This window comes from Culex quinquefasciatus, chromosome 2 (assembly GCF_015732765.1).
Source record: "Culex quinquefasciatus strain JHB chromosome 2, VPISU_Cqui_1.0_pri_paternal, whole genome shotgun sequence".
Taxonomy (NCBI): Eukaryota; Metazoa; Arthropoda; class Insecta; order Diptera; family Culicidae; genus Culex; species Culex quinquefasciatus.
In genome coordinates, this window is record NC_051862.1 from 99,587,941 (window position 1) to 99,605,638 (window position 17,698).

General features: G+C 40.7%; 1 protein-coding gene across 2 annotated transcripts in view; it reads right to left on the bottom strand.

Moving 5' to 3' along the window:
• The window catches only part of LOC6044091 (LIM/homeobox protein Lhx5), a 63,811-nt gene that overhangs the window by 16,571 nt on the left and 29,542 nt on the right, over positions 1-17,698 (bottom strand). For both annotated transcript variants that reach the window (XM_038256392.1, XM_038256393.1), the window contains exon 4: positions 14,038-14,423. In XM_038256392.1, the coding sequence (XP_038112320.1) occupies positions 14,038-14,423 (386 nt within the window). The remainder of the gene's footprint in view (positions 1-14,037; positions 14,424-17,698) is intronic.

The window sequence follows — 17,698 nt, forward strand, 5'->3', positions numbered from 1 at the left end:
ATTTTCCCGGTCGATTCCGGTTTTCGGAAGAGGTAAAATTTTACTCTGCTGCTCCGGCTGCACCAGCAAGACGGCCGATTCAAGAGCTCCTTGGTTTCCGGCCTCATACACACACGATAAACGATTGATTCCTCCTCAACTCGGCTAAGTGATGATGAGCGGTGCGCGGTCCAAGCTGGCCATGATGTCTTCTTGCATCTGCCAAGACCCGCGGCGGCCTTCAGAATGACTCGAATAGGTGAGAGACTGGCTGTCTGTCCAACCGTGTGAGTCCACGTGATGGGTAAACTCAGATAGACAACATGATGACGGCCGATCCGGTGGAGCGCAGAACCAACCGACAAACCGTTGCCATGGCAGCGGCTAAAAAGCGCAACCATCCGAACTGATCTCATTCGACGACGACTGATGCAACAGTCGGTGCAGTGCGAGTTTTTTAGGTTTTTCTCTGAGAGGAGTTCAAAGTTGATTTTTTTTTTCTTGACTGGTTTGAAACAGGTAATGGCGGGTAATGAGCACAGTGTGATTGGTTGAGAATATTGCGCCGTTACTGTTCATTGTAAATGCCGCTGTGTTTTATAGACAATGTATGCCGGAATTGTATTTTTAGAAATCATTAACGAAAAAGATTTTGTTAGGATGGTTCTGATACTAGGTGAAATTTACAAGTTGCAAGACAGAGTTCACAACAACCGAGGTATTTGTTGTCTTCTCCTGCAAAAATCTGATTGCAAAAACAGTCAAATTTTGTTATAAGTCATATTGTAGACAATAATTTGCGGGATGAATATCAATATCAAATTTTACAATTTTATTTATTGGCTGGGAATTCACTAAAATCCAATTCTGTCGATTAGAGCGTACTCAGGGAGTCCAAATCTATCATACCTTGCGAAACACACGTTTAAATGGGACGAAAGGCCGTAAGAGCAATGTCGTACCGTCCCCAGAAAATTCGAGCTGAATTGTTACCTTAGTTTTTAAGCAAAAACTGGAAATTTGGTTTATTGGACCTTTCCAAAAAAAAAAAAAAAAAAACTCCAGAATTGTTTTATTTCTTTTGTACAGTATTAGGCAAACTTGCTAGAATAGCACTCTTTTTTTTGTTTATTCCAGCCCTCTGTCACTGCCGCCATGTTTATGAAACCAAAATATTCGATGACGAACACCAAGAAAACAAAGAAGAAAACGAAGGTGTCTACTGTCAGATTTTGAAAAATAAACAAAGTGGGGGGTGAACAATTGTCGATCCTCGGTCCCCAATTTTCCCGGTCGATTCCGGTTTTCGGAAGAGGAGCAATTCTCTACGAAATCGGTCTTTTTTCTTCAATTTTAATTTTTGTATTTTTTAATCCGGCTGAAACTTTTTTGGTGCCTTCGGTATGCCCAAAGAAGCCATTTTGCATCATTAGTTTGTCCATATAATTTTCCATACAAATTCGGCAGCTGTCCATACAAAAATGATGTATGAAAATTCAAAAATCTGTATCTTTTGAAGGAATTTTTGATCGATTTGGTGTCTTGGGCAAAGTTGTAGGTATGGATACGGACTACACTGGAAAAATAATACACGGTAAAAATTTGGTGATTTTTATTTAACTTTTATCACTAAAACTTGATTTACAAAAACACTATTTTTAATTTTTTATTTTTTGATATGTTTTAGAAGACATAAAATGCCAACTTTTCAGAAATTTCAGGTTGTGCAAAATCACTGACCGAGTTATGAATTTTTAATCAATACTGATTTTTCAAAAATCGAAATTTTGTCGTAAAATTTTTCAACTTCATTTTCGATGTAAAATCAAATTTGCAATCAAAAGTACTTTACTAAAATTTTGATAAAGTGCACCGTTTTCAAGTTATAGCCATATTTAAGTGACTTTTTTGAAAATAGTCGCAGTTTTTCATTTTTTTAAATTAGTGCACATGTTTGCCCAGTTTTGAAAAAAATATTTTTGTAAAGCTGAGAAAATTCTCTATATTTTGCTTATTCGGACTATGTTGATACGACCTTTAGTTGCTGAGATATTGCAATGCAAAGGTTTAAAAACAGGAAAATTGATGTTTTCTAAGTTTCACCCAAACAACCCACCATTTTCTATCGTCAATATCTCAGCAACTAATGGTCCGATTTTCAATGTTAATATATGAAACAATTGTGAAATTTTCCGATCTTTTCGAAAAAATATTTTTGGAATTTTCAAATCAAGACAAACATTTTAAAAGGGCGTAATATTGAATGTTTGGCCTTTGTGAAATGTTAGTCTTGATTTGAAAATTCCAAAAATATTTTTTCGAAGAGATCGGAAAATTTCACAAATGTTTCATATATTAACATTGAAAATCGGACCATTAGTTGCTGAGATATTGACGATAGAAAATGGTGGGTTGTTTGGGTGAAACTTAGAAAACATCAATTTTCCTGTTTTTAAACCTTTGCATTGCAATATCTCAGCAACTAAAGGTCGTATCAACAAAGTCCAAATAAGCAAAATATAGAGAATTTTCTCAGCTTTTCAAAAATATTTTTTCAAAACTGGGCAAACATGTGCACTAATTTAAAAATGAAAACTGCGACTATTTTCAAAAAGTCACTTAAATATGGCTATAACTTGAAAACGGTGCACTTTATCAAAATTTCAGTAAAGTACTTTTTGATTGCAAATTTGATTTTACATCGAAAATGAAGTTGAAAATTTTACGACCAAAATTTCGATTTTTGAAAAATCAGTATTGATTAAAAATTCATAACTCGGTCAGTGATTTTTGCACAACCTGAAATTTCTGAAAAGTTGGCATTTTATGCCTTCTAAAACATATCAAAAAATAAAAAAATTAAAATAGTGTTTTTTTGTAAATCAAGTTTTAGTGATAAAAGTTAAATAAAAAATCACCAATTTTTTTACCGTGTATTATTTTTTCCAGTGTAGTCCGTATCCATACCTACAACTTTGCCGAAGACACCAAATCGATCAAAAATTCCTTCAAAAGATACAGATTTTTGAATTTTCATACATCATTTTTGTATGGACAGCTGCCGAATTTGTATGGAAAATTATATGGACAAACTAATGATGCAAAATGGCTTCTTTGGGCATACCGAAGGCACCAAAAAAGTTTCAGTCGGATTAAAAAATACAAAAAAAATCGAATGACCGAAATCCTAGAGAACTGCTCAGAGGTAAAATTTTACTCTGCTGCTCCGGCTGCACCAGCAAGACGGCCGATTCAAGAGCTCCTTGGTTTCCGGCCTCATACACACACGATAAACGTCCGGAAATATGCCCAAGATACACAGGACCACTCGCGTGACCACTTGAATCAAATTTTGTTATAATGTTATCAAAAAATTATTATTTTTCGATTAAGCGCGCCATTTCCCTATTTTTATGTAAACAATCAAAAGACACCAATACTACTTCATCCAAAGCTTTGTTTATGATGGGCTCTTCACACATACTAATGCTCAAACTCTATCCAATGCATTGTTTATGGTGGGCTCTTCACACATACTAATGCGTGGGCTCTTCGAGGTTTTGGTGACTGCCAAACGTTCTAGGCATTAACAGTGGTGCCAGGGGGCTGGTTTATTCATAACATATTTTTATTAGGTCCTTTTAGGTGCTGTGACCAGGTTGGGACCGAGGATCGTTAAATAACAAATATATAACAAAAAAAAACTCCTTAAACTCCATACTTGGAGATCATGTAACTGACGAGGGTTACTTGGTCCAAGCGGGTCTTGAGAATAGCACTCTGTCGTTGCTTAAAAAGTTACTTTTTCCATACAAATGTGTGAAAAATTTGGAGCCTGTTTGGTTTCGTGTTCAACTCAGCCCTACAATGATCATTGAAAAGAATAATATCAACAACTTTATTCGAGGCCACTGTAATCATAAATTACATCAGCTTTTGCAAAACTTAAGATTCATTGTGATTAAAGATAAATGAGCTCAGTAAACCTGCGTGGAATATGGACCAATTTTCTTCAGCCTCCTTGCCAGCAAAATGGCAACGAAATTATCCCGCCATTTGATCTCTCTCGGTCAATACTGGTTGCAGCAGAAACGACAGCAGCAGAGCTCCAGAGAAAATTCACCTTTATTTTTATTTCAATTTGCTATAATACCGCCCATCTCGACTACCACGAAGAATTTTGTTATTCTTTTTTCTCTCATTTTGCTGGCCTCCATTGCACACTGCACAGAGTACCTACGAGATTCAGACAAATTTTCCGTACAACGCTTGAATCTTTCTCCATGCAGTGTTTTGTTGCTGCGTACTTTTAGCTGTGGGGGGAAATGTCAACTGTTGCACAAGTTTTATATTTGAATAGTTTTTTTTTGTCATATTGAAATCTCATGTAGAGTTTGACCCAAAAACAATATTCCAAACTATTGATAGCAAAACTTTAAAATCATCAATAAAACTAGACAGAATCTGAAACAAATGTCAAGTTCTCGCCCAGTAATTGACACTGCACCCCATTCAGCATTTTCTCCATTATATACAAAATCATTCAGTTGCTTCTGCTCTGCCTCCCCCCAAACCCAAAAGTTTCCGAGTAGCGACCTGGTTGGTTGACTGGTTGGCTGGCTGTGGTAAGCGATTGCGCGCCCATCCTCCAAGTTAGTCCCCTCCGTCCCTCCGGTCACCTCAAACCACCGACGGTCGTCGGGATGTGGTTCTGCTGTCTGTTTCGGGGTAGTCTGGCTGGATTCTGCATGCTTTGGGCTGACGATGGAAACCCATCAGCCACCGCGCCACCAATGTTGCCGGCGTAGCATAAAGCATGGATGCTGGAGAGCAGAGTCGAGATGAACGAGTGGTGCTTGAATTGTGATCTTTCATCCCCCACCCGACCGCCACTTTCGCAATTCAGTCCCGGAGTTTTGCTGCAGAAAGGTGCTTGGTGATTTGTGCTGCCTTGGGGCAAGTTTTTCCATTGAGGGCTTCCTCTTCACTCCATCTTTCGACGCAGAGCTTGGAGAGCCAGCCCCAGCAGTAATAGCGACCAATACGGTAGTTGGAAGATGCGATGCGAAGGATGTAATTATTGGGAAGCCAGCTTTCATTTTGATCGCGAAATGAATGGTTTTCCTCCTTCTCGGCTGACGGATTCATCCGTCGTGGGCCTTGGGTTCTTTGGGTGTTTGTCGTCGTTGTTGGTCGTTTTGTGATTCCGACGGTAAATATTTCTCTGATTGTATTGCATAATGTTCGGGATGAGAAATCATACTCAAAAAAATGAGACCATCCGCTTTAACGACCCCAGGTCTTTTTGTGGTCTCTATTGCAAGTTTCTGCTCGAACCTACACGGAGAAAAATGAGTTCCCAAAATCGTGAAAAAGCGTTCATGAAAATGGGAACCACGAACAAAGTGTTCATATCCTATGGTACGTTTTTGGAAATCGTACCATGGAATTTGAACTCTTTGTTCGTGGTTCCCATTTTCATGAACGCTTGTTCACGATTTTGGGAACTCATTTTTCTCCGTGTAGGAATCCAAAGGCTTGAATGGGGAGAACACCCAAACCTTTTTTTACTCCAAGGAACCTTCCACTCCAGGGTTCGAACTGACGACCTTTAGATTACGAGTCCAACCACCACCAGCGATTTCACCGGAGCAGGCTTGGTTTGGTGTGTTGTTTGTACTTATAGCGTGGAGACGACTCCTACACTTGGAATGACTTACCGGCCCAACAACATCCAAGGCCGGGACCGACATTATACTTCCCGATCCGAGGGAAGGTTGGAGCAGATGGGAATCGAACCCATGATCTTCCGCTTACTAAGCGGACAGCTTAACCATTCGGCCAAGCTTGCTGCCTGAGAATTAATAAGATTTGCTTTGAAATACACTTTTTTGCAATTCCGTCGTGAAACTACTTACTTTTCCTGTCATTCTTGAACGACGAAATAGCCTACTTTTCTGTACCAAAAATAACAGAATCGAATAGCAACACTTTTCAAAATAAATGCTGAAAAGTTCTACTTTTCAGCACTCAAATGGGTGCTGAAAAGTTGAACTTTTCAGCACTTGTTTTGAAAAGTAACACTTTCCAACATTTTTTTGATTTAAACGAATTATTGACAAAATACAAGAAAATTTGACATAAAATTTCACTCAGTGTGTGTTTTTTGGAATTGCAAAAAATGTTGTATGGAACTCGTTGCAAAACTTGATTTTTTCAGCACTCTTCGTATTTATCCAACTCGGTGAACCTCGTTGGATAAATGTACGACTCGTGCTGAAAAAAAATCCTCTTTTTGCAACTTGTTGCATAAACTACTATTTCGTAATGGTTGGCAAGTGTTTTTTTCTGCCTTTACGTATTTTTTTTAAACCGAAGCATCAACAATATCAATAAATCAATAAAATCAATAAAATGTGTTGAGAAATGTTGAGAATTGAAGTCTCATGTCGAACATTTTTACACAAACAGTTCATAAAAAATATATTTATGAAACGATTAAAAAATATTACATTTTATAATTTATGTACAATTATATACTTATACCAAGTTTCGGACCAATCGGACCACATCCTTGCCGAAAGAGATGTTTTGACGATTTTTCAAATAATTATGATATCTCCGGAATGGCTGAAGCAATTTTAGCTCACCGCGTTGCAAAAGAAAGGTGATTGATTGGGCTTTTGATGAAAAGTACTAAGACATTTTGTAAAAATAGCTGAATACACTTACAGACCAAATCCAAACTTTGTAAGCTGATTAACTTAGTTTAAGTAGTACCTTAGTACCATTTACTTCTCTACATTTCTGTTCTAAATGGCAAAGCACCCAATCCGCTGTGGTTACGAACCGTTGCCTGGCCCGGGTGCGGTCTGCACTGAAACACAAACCAAAGGCTGCCGCCGTTCACCTCGGGATTCGTGCAGACGTGGTCGACCGTCGATTGGAAAGAAATGATTTTTCCCGACATTCCCAACCCCGACCCGTGGGCACGGTTCAATGCCAACGTTCACTGATGCATTTCCACGGTACTGCTGCTGCTGCTGACGTTGTCGATTGACTGCACGCGGCAGAGCATAAAACACCATGCTCATGGAATCTGGAGAATGACTTGTGTCAGCAAATTCGGACCACAGATGGCGCTCGGATTTTTGTTTATTCCAAAAACAAGTCAAATTTGAAATTTTGAATTCTAAAACATTTATTTTCATTTTCATAAATATCCCTGATTTCAGACATAATTTTTAGAACTCCGTCAGTTTAGGAACATTTCCAAAAATTCATCCAAATCATTACGACGCGTGTAGACGAGCATCTCAGAACGTACTACGGAGTTCTTAGAACTCCTTACCGCAGCCTGCAGGACTCCCTGAGCGTGTCTGATGCAGTCACATGCTTCTCAGAGATTTGAAATGTGGGAGTTGATACCACGAAATTGTCTGCCACTGCTGCCGTGCTAAACTAGCCGGAACGCGAAACGAACGAGAACCGTTGCTGGCTGGTTGCTTCTCGTTCTGAGGAATGAATACTTCTCATACACTTTAGAATTCATGATTTATGGAGAGGGCATGCACGTGGTACCGAGCAATGGGGAAAACACAACGTTTATGTGGTTGTTGAAGGATTTTTTTTTGATCGATAAAGGAAATTTGTACCGTTTAAAGCTTTTTTTTAGTACTAGACAAAATTTTAAAGCATAAATCCATCCTTCTCCTACTCTGGAAGCTACGGTAAGCTGCCGGGAGAAAAGCGTAGCAAAAATCCGAAAATACCGATCATAAACATAATTTTTATAGAGATTCGTGGAGAGGTTTTATGACAGCCATCAAAATAAATACAAACGATCGCAGTTAAACGTCGTCGGCGTTGGAACATCATGTTCTGTTGATGCTTTTGTATGTTTTGTTCAACACATCCATCTCTCCACCTCGGACGGGGATCGATATCACGCAACGTATAACATGATGTCCGCGTGAATATCACCTTATTGCTACTCAATACAGAGAAGGGAGAAAAAAAATAAACTTTTGATGTGTCGGAAGCCTCCCCCGGGCGACCGGCAAAGCTTGAATGAAAATGGGATGCACATCCACAGAACGAGATATAATCATAAAAGGGCGGAAAGTTCCATAAATCCGACGGTGGTGGAGGCCCCGTTCGAGAAGTGTCGGGGTCGGCTTTGCTTGGCGCGTTTATGATTTCATTTTTATAACTACTTACACGCACTTTACACTTAATGAGATTAATGACGTGATCCACACGGCTTGTCACACGACGACGAAAACGACGATCGCGTTGCGTTAATTCTGAGCATGGCTGGGGATGTCGTGACGGCGTAGACGAAACTAGGCGACGAACCTTGGAGAACGGAGGTTAAGTGTCGTAACTTTATCATGCTAGAGGGTTGAATTTATTGTTTATCTTGGGTTTTTTGTGTAAAACATGATTCTTAACTTAAGTAAGAGTTAAATAATTACAATTCGATAATTAGGCAATTTATTTTTTTCCGGAAAGAGGACAATACACTTTAAATAAAAAATTTCATCATAATATCATATACAATTAACAGTAAACTATAACGGCCGCTGCAAATATGTTTTAAGGTTTAAGATTTTTTTAAAGATTTTTCGTCAACACTAAGATATGTTGAAAACAAATAATTGCAATACAACTGGACTGGACAAAACCAAAAAAAAAAGATAGCCAAGGCAAATTTCATTGAAACTTTTTGTCTCGCCGTCTAAACTTTTGCAAAAATCGTGATAAAATTATTGCAAAAGAACCACACCATTCCAAGATGGAATGCTTTTTAAACTTGTGTCTATTTTTATGTTTATAAATAAAATTAATTGAATTTCCAACAAATTGTGATATTAAAGTTGTTAAAGAATTTCAAATATTTCAGTGCTCATAAATAAATGCCATGTAAGAATTGTAGTACGGTGAGAACTGAATCGACATATTTGGTTGGGAGGTCTATTGCAATTTTCCAATCAATATATGTACATTGAAAGACTCTAAATAGAATTTGTGCCAATATTTTTTTTTGAAATTTCACCAAAAGTGAATGATTTTCTAAACAAATCAATAAACTTTTCATTGCACAACTGATCGTAAAGATACATTAAAGTATTACTTGAATACACATTTGTGCATTTTTTTGTGGAAAATTTTACCATAAAACAACTGAATAGCTCATGATTTTTTGAAAAAATAAATATACCTTCTTGCTCGATAAATAAGAATATAGAAAAGAGTTCACATAATATTTTCTCAAAACATAATATCAGCGTTTGTTTTATTTTATCAGAAATAACGGAAATTTCATAATATTATTAACAACTTTCTTCGAAATCCTAGATTTAAGTTTGAGTGCTCTTCCCATCCAATTCAAATCAAATTATTCTCTCTATAGCATTGTCTTGACGTTCTCGATTTCGAGATGCCTACTCGAAACTAAGTGATTGTTGAGGCAATTGCAAACCTCTTTATACACCTTAGCTTCCATCCACCCCGGGATTCGAACTGACGGCCTTTGGATTGTGAGTCCAACTGCCTACCAGCGACTCCACCGAGACAGGACCCAGGGAGACGACTCCTACACCTGGACTGAGCTAACGACCTAACCTTTTTAGGCTGGTCCGGGGCCAACATTTAATTCCCTGTCCGAGCGAAAGCGTGATCAGACAAATCTCGTCTCAAAATTTGCCACCGGGACCTTCTGGAATCGAACCCAGGCCGACTGAGTGAGAGGCAATCACGCTTACCCCTACACCACGGTCTCGGTGATCCAATTATTCGAACGTTTAGATTCGAGTAGAAATCTTGACTCTATGTCAAGACAGCCATGACCTTTGGTGTCAAGCAAATTTTCTCTTTTTTTAGTTTTTTTATGAAATAATTTATAAAAGTCCAAGAAAAAACATAAAATATTACATCATTCTTTAAAATTGTTTTGTCATCAAAATTTTGAAAAAGAGCCAAAGAGCGGCTTTTTCACTTTTGTTTATGAGTGAGCGAAAATGAGCTTCTCGTAAGAAAGTATTCAAGCATTTATATAATGTGTGCTAATAATTCAATCAGGATAAATAAAATAAAGGCATCAACGCCAAAATAATAACGTTATTCACATGTCACAAGCCATTTAAACTAAAGCAACCAACTCATCTCATTTCACTTTAATGATGTAAACTGGCTAATTTGCGTCCCACAAAATATGCTGCAAATTAGCCCCATTTAACGTTCATGCAGTTATAGATTTCTGTTTTGCTGTGCCCTTCATTGTCATGGTTAATTTTTGCGCCCTTTGCTCTCTCACTCAGCAGCTCAAAACCACGCACATTAACACTCACAATGAATTATGGTGTTTTTTTGTTGAAACTCGCCAAACCAACAACATATTCGCGATTTTGTTCTTCTCCCATGCCGAGTCGAGCACATGTCACGAGTCACACAGTAGAATTCCCGAAAAAAACGGGCGCACACGTCCTTCTACTCTTCCCCTCATTCGTGAGCAATCAATCATATTGAAAACGACACTAGTTGATTGCGTCGTTGCGGTGCGTGTCACTCCAGCGAAACTGATGCCCCGGTCGGTGATTTAGGGTAAAGTAGCCGGCCAATGAGAGCTCGTTTGCCGCTGGCACATTGTTAGCATTTTACCCTAACGATCTCTCTCGCGCAACGGCTTCTCGCGGGATGTGATGTACTGGAAACGCGCGCGCGCGAGATAATTGGCGAGTCACAATGTTTTAGGTTGCATTGATAAACAACCCCGAAAAAACAACGAAGCAACGAGAAAACAAAAAATCCAGCTCATCCATCAAGGTCGTTGACGGGGTTTTGGACGGGTTGACCGGTGAGGTGACGGCACGGAACGCGACTGGAATTTCTCACCACCACCCAGCCCGAAATTGAGCGCCCCATCATGCTCAGCGGCAGCAACGCCACAGGGTTATGCGCCAATTAGCATGTAATTTGTCTTCGTCCATGTCGGGGGGAGAACTTATGGAGTACGCACACGCACACACACACCCTAGCACGGACGCACGCGATCGCGTCAGCAAGCATGCCCTCGAAGTGCTATCGAGCAGTTTGATCAGGTGATCGTAGATAGGGTAGATGGTTCTGTTCTGAGTTAACTTAGTTTTGGTTTGTGTTGTCCCAAAGAGAAAGAAACCGATCGGCTATATTAGACCCACAGTAAACATATTTAGTCAGCCAAAGTCCAGCGTAATCTCTATGCCCAAAATAGGAACATTTGCCCGAATCCTCACCCCAAATGAAGTCGTTTCTTTGTAGCAGAATCGAACGAACCAGTTCTTTGGCATCCCACAGGTATCATCACCTGCAACGTGTGTCACAATCGAGATAGAGAGAACAATCGCGATCGAACCCCGAGCGGTTGCTCAAAACACGTTTTAAGCGCGCTTATCAAAACTCGACTAATAATTGTTGGTCCAAATCCTCGGGGAGGGGAGTCAAAGTTCAAGGCAGGTAAAGGTACCCGAAACTCCGCCAGAAACTATCGACACATCATCGTGCCGGGGCGAAGAAACGCTACACGCGGCGTATTCGGAATATAGACCTTTTTCCACTATTTATCACTAATGATTTGGAGGAATAAAATCATAAATCATATAGCTCTCGGGTCCTGTCGACCCGTTTAGCCCTGGAGTGTTTCTTGCTGTGTTCTCAGTTACTCCGTGCAAAACTTTTTTATTTTGAGTAATGATGTTTGTACGATTCTTGAAGACTAGTGTTCGAGAACGATTTCATTTTCACATGAATTAAGAAATATCGTTCCATAAAGAGGATTATTCGTATGAATGTCTCATTTATTAAATTGAAAAGTGAAAAAGCAATATTACAATAACAAAATTTTAACATGTTTTTGTAATTCTTAAAAAAAATCAGTGGTCCCTATTCACGGCTGTCCTTATTCAAACTGTAGTCCCAAATCACCCCAGTTAACGGTTTACAAACTTCAAAGCAAAGTAGTGAGTACAAGCATAAATGTCCCATATTCATTTTTGTCGATTTTGACTTAGATGTTGAAATAGCTTCGTTTGTTGTGTTACTTTAGGCTACACTAATAATATTTACTACTTTTTTCTAGAAAATCAACCATCAACGACAAGTTTATTTTTCTCATCTGTCACTTTCTACATGGAACTCACACTTACTATCAAACCAAACGCTTGATAGTAAAGGTATGCTCTGAGTAAATAGGGTATCGAATTGAAAAGTGAGATCGTTCGTTTGGCATCAATTAGTGTCAAACAATCGGAGTTTCAGTATAGTTTTTTTATTCTTATGTTATTACGATTGTCTTCAGCCAAAACATGTAAATTGCAATATGTAAAAGCATATGAATGATACGCTTTGCATTTTTTGGTTTTGATGATTTAAAAAAAAATGAATCAATTGATTGACCAATTTGAAATTAAAATTTAAAAAACTTTCAGTGATAGATGATTTTTTTAGTTTTATAGATTGAATGAATGTTATTTTATTTTTAAAACATTTTTTTTCATTTGGCTCGCGATCTCACGTGAGCGATAAATTTGGCCCACATTTTAAAAACTTTGGGCACCCCTGCTGATAGCACCGATTGAAATGCATCTTAGAATAAAAGTGGGTTAAGTTCATGTTCACGAGTCACACATTGATACTTTGACAACATGTTCCATAAGAGGGTAATAACAAAAAAAAAACTCCAGCACAGCAAACTCTTCATAGTTATACAACGAACGAATATTCGGACCCGAATGACTCTTGAGTTAAGTGGTCCTTAAACGCAAATAAATAAAAAAACAACGAATATCGATTTAAGTCAGTTATACGAATAATAAAACTTAAGCCCGATTGTTGTTCCCATCAACTCAGGCATCTTTTTCACCTCACAAATCCACAAATCGGTAAGAATTATGAAAAATCATTTGCTCTGCTATTGCGGAAACGAAAAACACCGAAAGCCATAATTCACAACGCGTCCAACGACGCTGGCGTAATTTTCCCCCGAAGGCCTGCCCCGGTAATGGTTCTGTGTGCTGGCCACCCCATAAAAAAAAGACCCGAATCGCCAAACAACACAAAAGACGAGTGGTCATCATCATTCGTCACTCGCCGGCCACAGTCTAATAGTTCTATTATTTTTTATTTGGCCATATCCTTCACCTTCTTAATTCCCACCGAAAGAAAAAGTCTTGCTCCGGTGATGATAGTGGCCAGCACGACATTCCCTTTCTCGAGTCGTCCCGACTGTGCTGACGTAATCAAATTATGCGACCAAGAACGACACACACACACATTTCTTGACACATTTTTACGGTCGGCTTGTTGCGGTTAGGATGAGCCAGCCACTCTGCCGCCACCGTCGTCTGTCCTTCGGGATCAACCAACCCACAAGTTGACAGCGGGGGTGTGCGTTCTGAAATCCTTTTTTTCGGGGCCTTCGTTTTGTTCCAGATTACTGCCCTTAACACGATTCTCTCTTTAATGTCTTTATGCCCCGAAAAGAAGACACCCGCCGAGGGCGAGAAAAACTCGAGATCTTAAAGCGAGCCGCAGCAGCAGCAGCAGGCCATGACCGCGTGGGAACTGGAGGAGACAAGAAAAAGTTGCCGTCAGGAGAAGAGTAACCTGAGACACAGGCAGGACAAGTGGCGGTGGCGGCGGTTAGGCCGTATGTTAATTTTTTGAACTCTTGACACTTGTAGCAGGGTCGGGTTGGGTGGGACGCTACGGCGTGTGGCGGAACGGTACTGACGCGACACCGTTCTGGTAGACAGGTTGGAACCCAGAACGCAAATGACAAACATCCTGGTTTAATCACTGTCCAATATGAAAAATAAACTTTTTTGAGTTCGTTTAGCCGATTGTATCGCGAGTCGGAGTCTGCATTACATCAATTAGAGTCTTGAGATATTTTTTCCATAATTGCGTTATATGTAATTGTAAAAACATATTTTAAATCTTGATTTGTTAAGTTTTGGAGCTCCGTTTGTGTACAGGGAATATAAGTGTAGTTAATAGTTAGTCTGATTGTGAACTCACCTGTATTACCCGCATCGGCAGACCCGTTTCTTTCGCTAACTGTTCCCTAATGTGCCGTGTAGGTTTCGGCGTTTGGCTAAATGCAGTCTTCAACACTTCTAACTGTTTGGCCTTTATCGTTGTCCGGGGACCCCTTCGCTTCGAACCGCCACCATCGTCGGGACTTTTGTTTTCGGCCTGCGAATCCCCCCGGCAGTCCGGGTCACCGTCCAGGGAACCCTGGTCACTATCGTCGTGGCCCGTTTTACTATCCGTACTCATACTTTGCACCGACAGGTCCGAAGCTCCGAGGGGTCCTTCATTCGGCCCAAGCGGTCCTATACCTAACCCTGACCGTATGTGTTCATCATCATCTTCATCTTCCGACGCCGAACCCATCAATGAATCTATGGGAAAAAGGAGAAAAGAACGAAAAACAATCATTCAAAATGTGTTCAACAAATATTTGCTGCAACCAAAACCAACGGAATCAAGAGCACCGGCAAAATGAAATCGTTTTACCACAAGAGCACTTCCTGATCACAACTCCAGAAGTACCCACTCTCACCCACCACCGACTGTTTTTGTCATCCCTTTATTTTTATTTGATATGTTTTCCACTCATTCATCCCATTCGCCACCACCCCGCTGTTGTTGGCTCGTGCACTTGTCCGGAATCCTCCCCCTTGTCGATCCCGAGCAAACTTGGCTATAAAAACAAAAACCGTTTAAAATCTCTTCACAAACAGCCTGCAGAACTCCCGAGCGCGCTCGAGCTCGGGATTTCAACCCCTAACGCTGGGATCCCGGAAAGCATCGACGAACCCACAAATCCCCCTCTGGCGTGTACGCCGCCTGTGCAAACTTTACGACGACGATTTGCTGCTGGCATATTTTCTTGAGCCACCCCTAGCTCTTGTTGTCTGGCAAGCAACAACAGCAGGCCATGCTCAATGTAGAACACAATAGCGAGAAAAGGCATTCTGCCTGCCTGCATCCTTGGGCGCCTACTGGGATCTGGCTGTTGCGTGTTCTATCGAACGGTACACACCACTTGGTCTATAATCGGAAAACGGTCCTTCCGTGCCTTTCTTGGCCTGCTGTGTGTGTATTCTTTTCCCCAGGGCTCACCCTCGCTTTTTCCAAACGTTCGGTGGGTCACCCGGTCGTAGCAGGCGGTGGAAAACTGTTTATTTGCACATGAATTGCTTGTATATTTTCTTTGTAATACAACACTTTGTTTTGTTAAGGAAATTGTTTAAGTGAATAATAACACTACCAGCGCAGCCAATCGTGTGTCCAAGGGCGAAGGACACCCTGCAGAAAAATGTTCCGAAAAGGCGGTATTAGCTCTGACTAAGATAGAGTTCGTTTACTGGACTGAGCACGATTGATGAATTTTTGAGCGCGAAAAAATTACAGTGAATCCCATTGTAAAGTTACACAATCAATCACCTGCCAACGGGGGCTCAATCACAGCCTTCTGCGGTCCGCCTGAACTATGATCCAAGCAGCGACCGGGGTATGGCTGTCAGAACATGTTGGTCTGTCGGTTCTTGTAATCTTCCCGCACCCCTCCCCCGTAATACCTGGAACTCACCGCACAGGTGCCGTCGGACAAAACAAAACAAACTGAAGGTGAAGAAGGACTCGCAAGCGCTCCGATATCACGCACTGCGGACACGAAACGCTTTTTTGACATATTCCAAATCAACCTACATTAACTGACAGCCTGTCAGTGGAGTTCCGTCTGTGTGTGCGCGCACACGTTCGAGATTCCCGTGGCCGACTGGAAATATCTGAATGAAGTACTTCGGATGGGGGGCGAAAAGCGCACACCCGTCCATCAGGGGTGTCTTTCAACCCGCGCGCACCCACGCTACCCTACCGCTCCGGGAACCAACTCCCTGCGGGAGGGGGTAGAACGTTAGAAAACACAACCTTCAAGAGCTGTCGTTTGCAGTTGAGTAGGATCGAAAATATCCAGCCAGCCAGCCAGCACCGTGTGTCTGGAACTGTGTGAAAAGTTGAGTCATGCCAAATTGTGCACGATATGAACATGTTAAAAACATAAACACATTCTGGACTCGCCGTGTGAACGCTCTTGCTCTTGGTACATGACCGTGCGGCGAAGGATTAAAGTCTCGGAGGTGAGGACACGATAAGCCTGCAAGGAGATGTATTTTGGACGTCCATGGTGGGAAAGGCGATCCGCCGTTGACACATTTCGGCAAGGTCAAAATCAAAGATATAGTTTATGGCAGTGCCGATCGTAAATGTATACGTCTCGCAAACCACGAAGCGAACGCGCGCGGCTAAGCCTTGTTGGCTGGCAATAAATCACTGTTTTTCTTTCGTTCGGAAAATTATGGACCATAAAAAGACCGCGAGTCCGAGACCCGGTGGGTACGCGTATTGCCGTACATACACCGAAACGACGGTAGAAAGGAACCGGTTTCGATGGTGGTTCGATTTTCCCCCCAACATCGATGCAGAAGCGTCTTGTTGCTTGTCGTTAATGTTTTGGAACATCGGTTGCAAGACTGACCAATCGCTCTTCAATCGAAATTGAAAAGATTGTAGACAAACTAAGTAGGCACCTTCTAAGTTAAACAAAATCCGTAACCATAGAATCGTCCTTAAATTTGAATTCAGTGAACCTAATTTGTTTATTTTTCACATTTAGTCGTTGTCGTGGTATCTTGTCACACATGCAATTTGAGAAAAATTTAATTAAGAACGCCATTTTGTGCAGCTCTGAATGTTTCACCTTTTGAACTACACAGATCCCCAAAATTCGTTTTTTTCTTGGAACGTAACAAAACGACGGGCGACAAGACACGTCAACGTCGATTTGTGTTTATGAATAAAATTCAAGTAAACAGTGTCAAATCAACAGGAGTTAACATTAGTTATCGTACGATTTTATTTTTTTTTTTTTTTGCATTGAAAAAACTGATTCAATATGATATAAACTTGAAAAATAATTGCAATGGCCTAAGTATTCAGATTTATCCAACACGAACTGTTCAAAAGTCAACCCTCAACAAGACCGTTCATCGAGCTGGTCCTCCTAACTCCACGGCTCGACATAACGAATGAAGCCTCTTATCAACTAGGACAATCTCTTATCATTCGGTGCCCGTCACATTCCTGTTTAAATAAAGTTCACCCTCTCTATTTTAGCAACCGCTCATGCCTGAAAGAGCAACGGTACAATGATAACAGAATTAGAAAACGTTCTGCCCGGATCAAAACCCGCACACGCAGGGATAAGGTTTCTGTCCCCTTTTGTTGCGTGTGATTTTTGATCGCACTTTTTTTTCGGACTGCAGCATCCCGACGACGACCGGTTCTAAGGATTCTTATCACCAGCACATCACAATATTTGACGTCGGCCTTTCAAAAACAGCCTTTCATGGGGGGAGTCGGATGTCACCGGTTGTTCCGTATCTGGCGTGGTGGTTGGTGTTGAGGGAACAATAACTTTTGGAAGGGGCAGGCTTATCCGTCGCGCGACTGACACGAGCAGTCGATTGAAGTCGTTATTGCATTAATGTGCAAATTTAAGTAAAATCTGATAAGGAGGATCAAGTTTTATGCGCTGGCCTGAAAGATGAGGTGTCGGATGCTGCAATCAAAATCGTAGATTTTTGTTAGGAACACTCGTTTTGAATGTCTA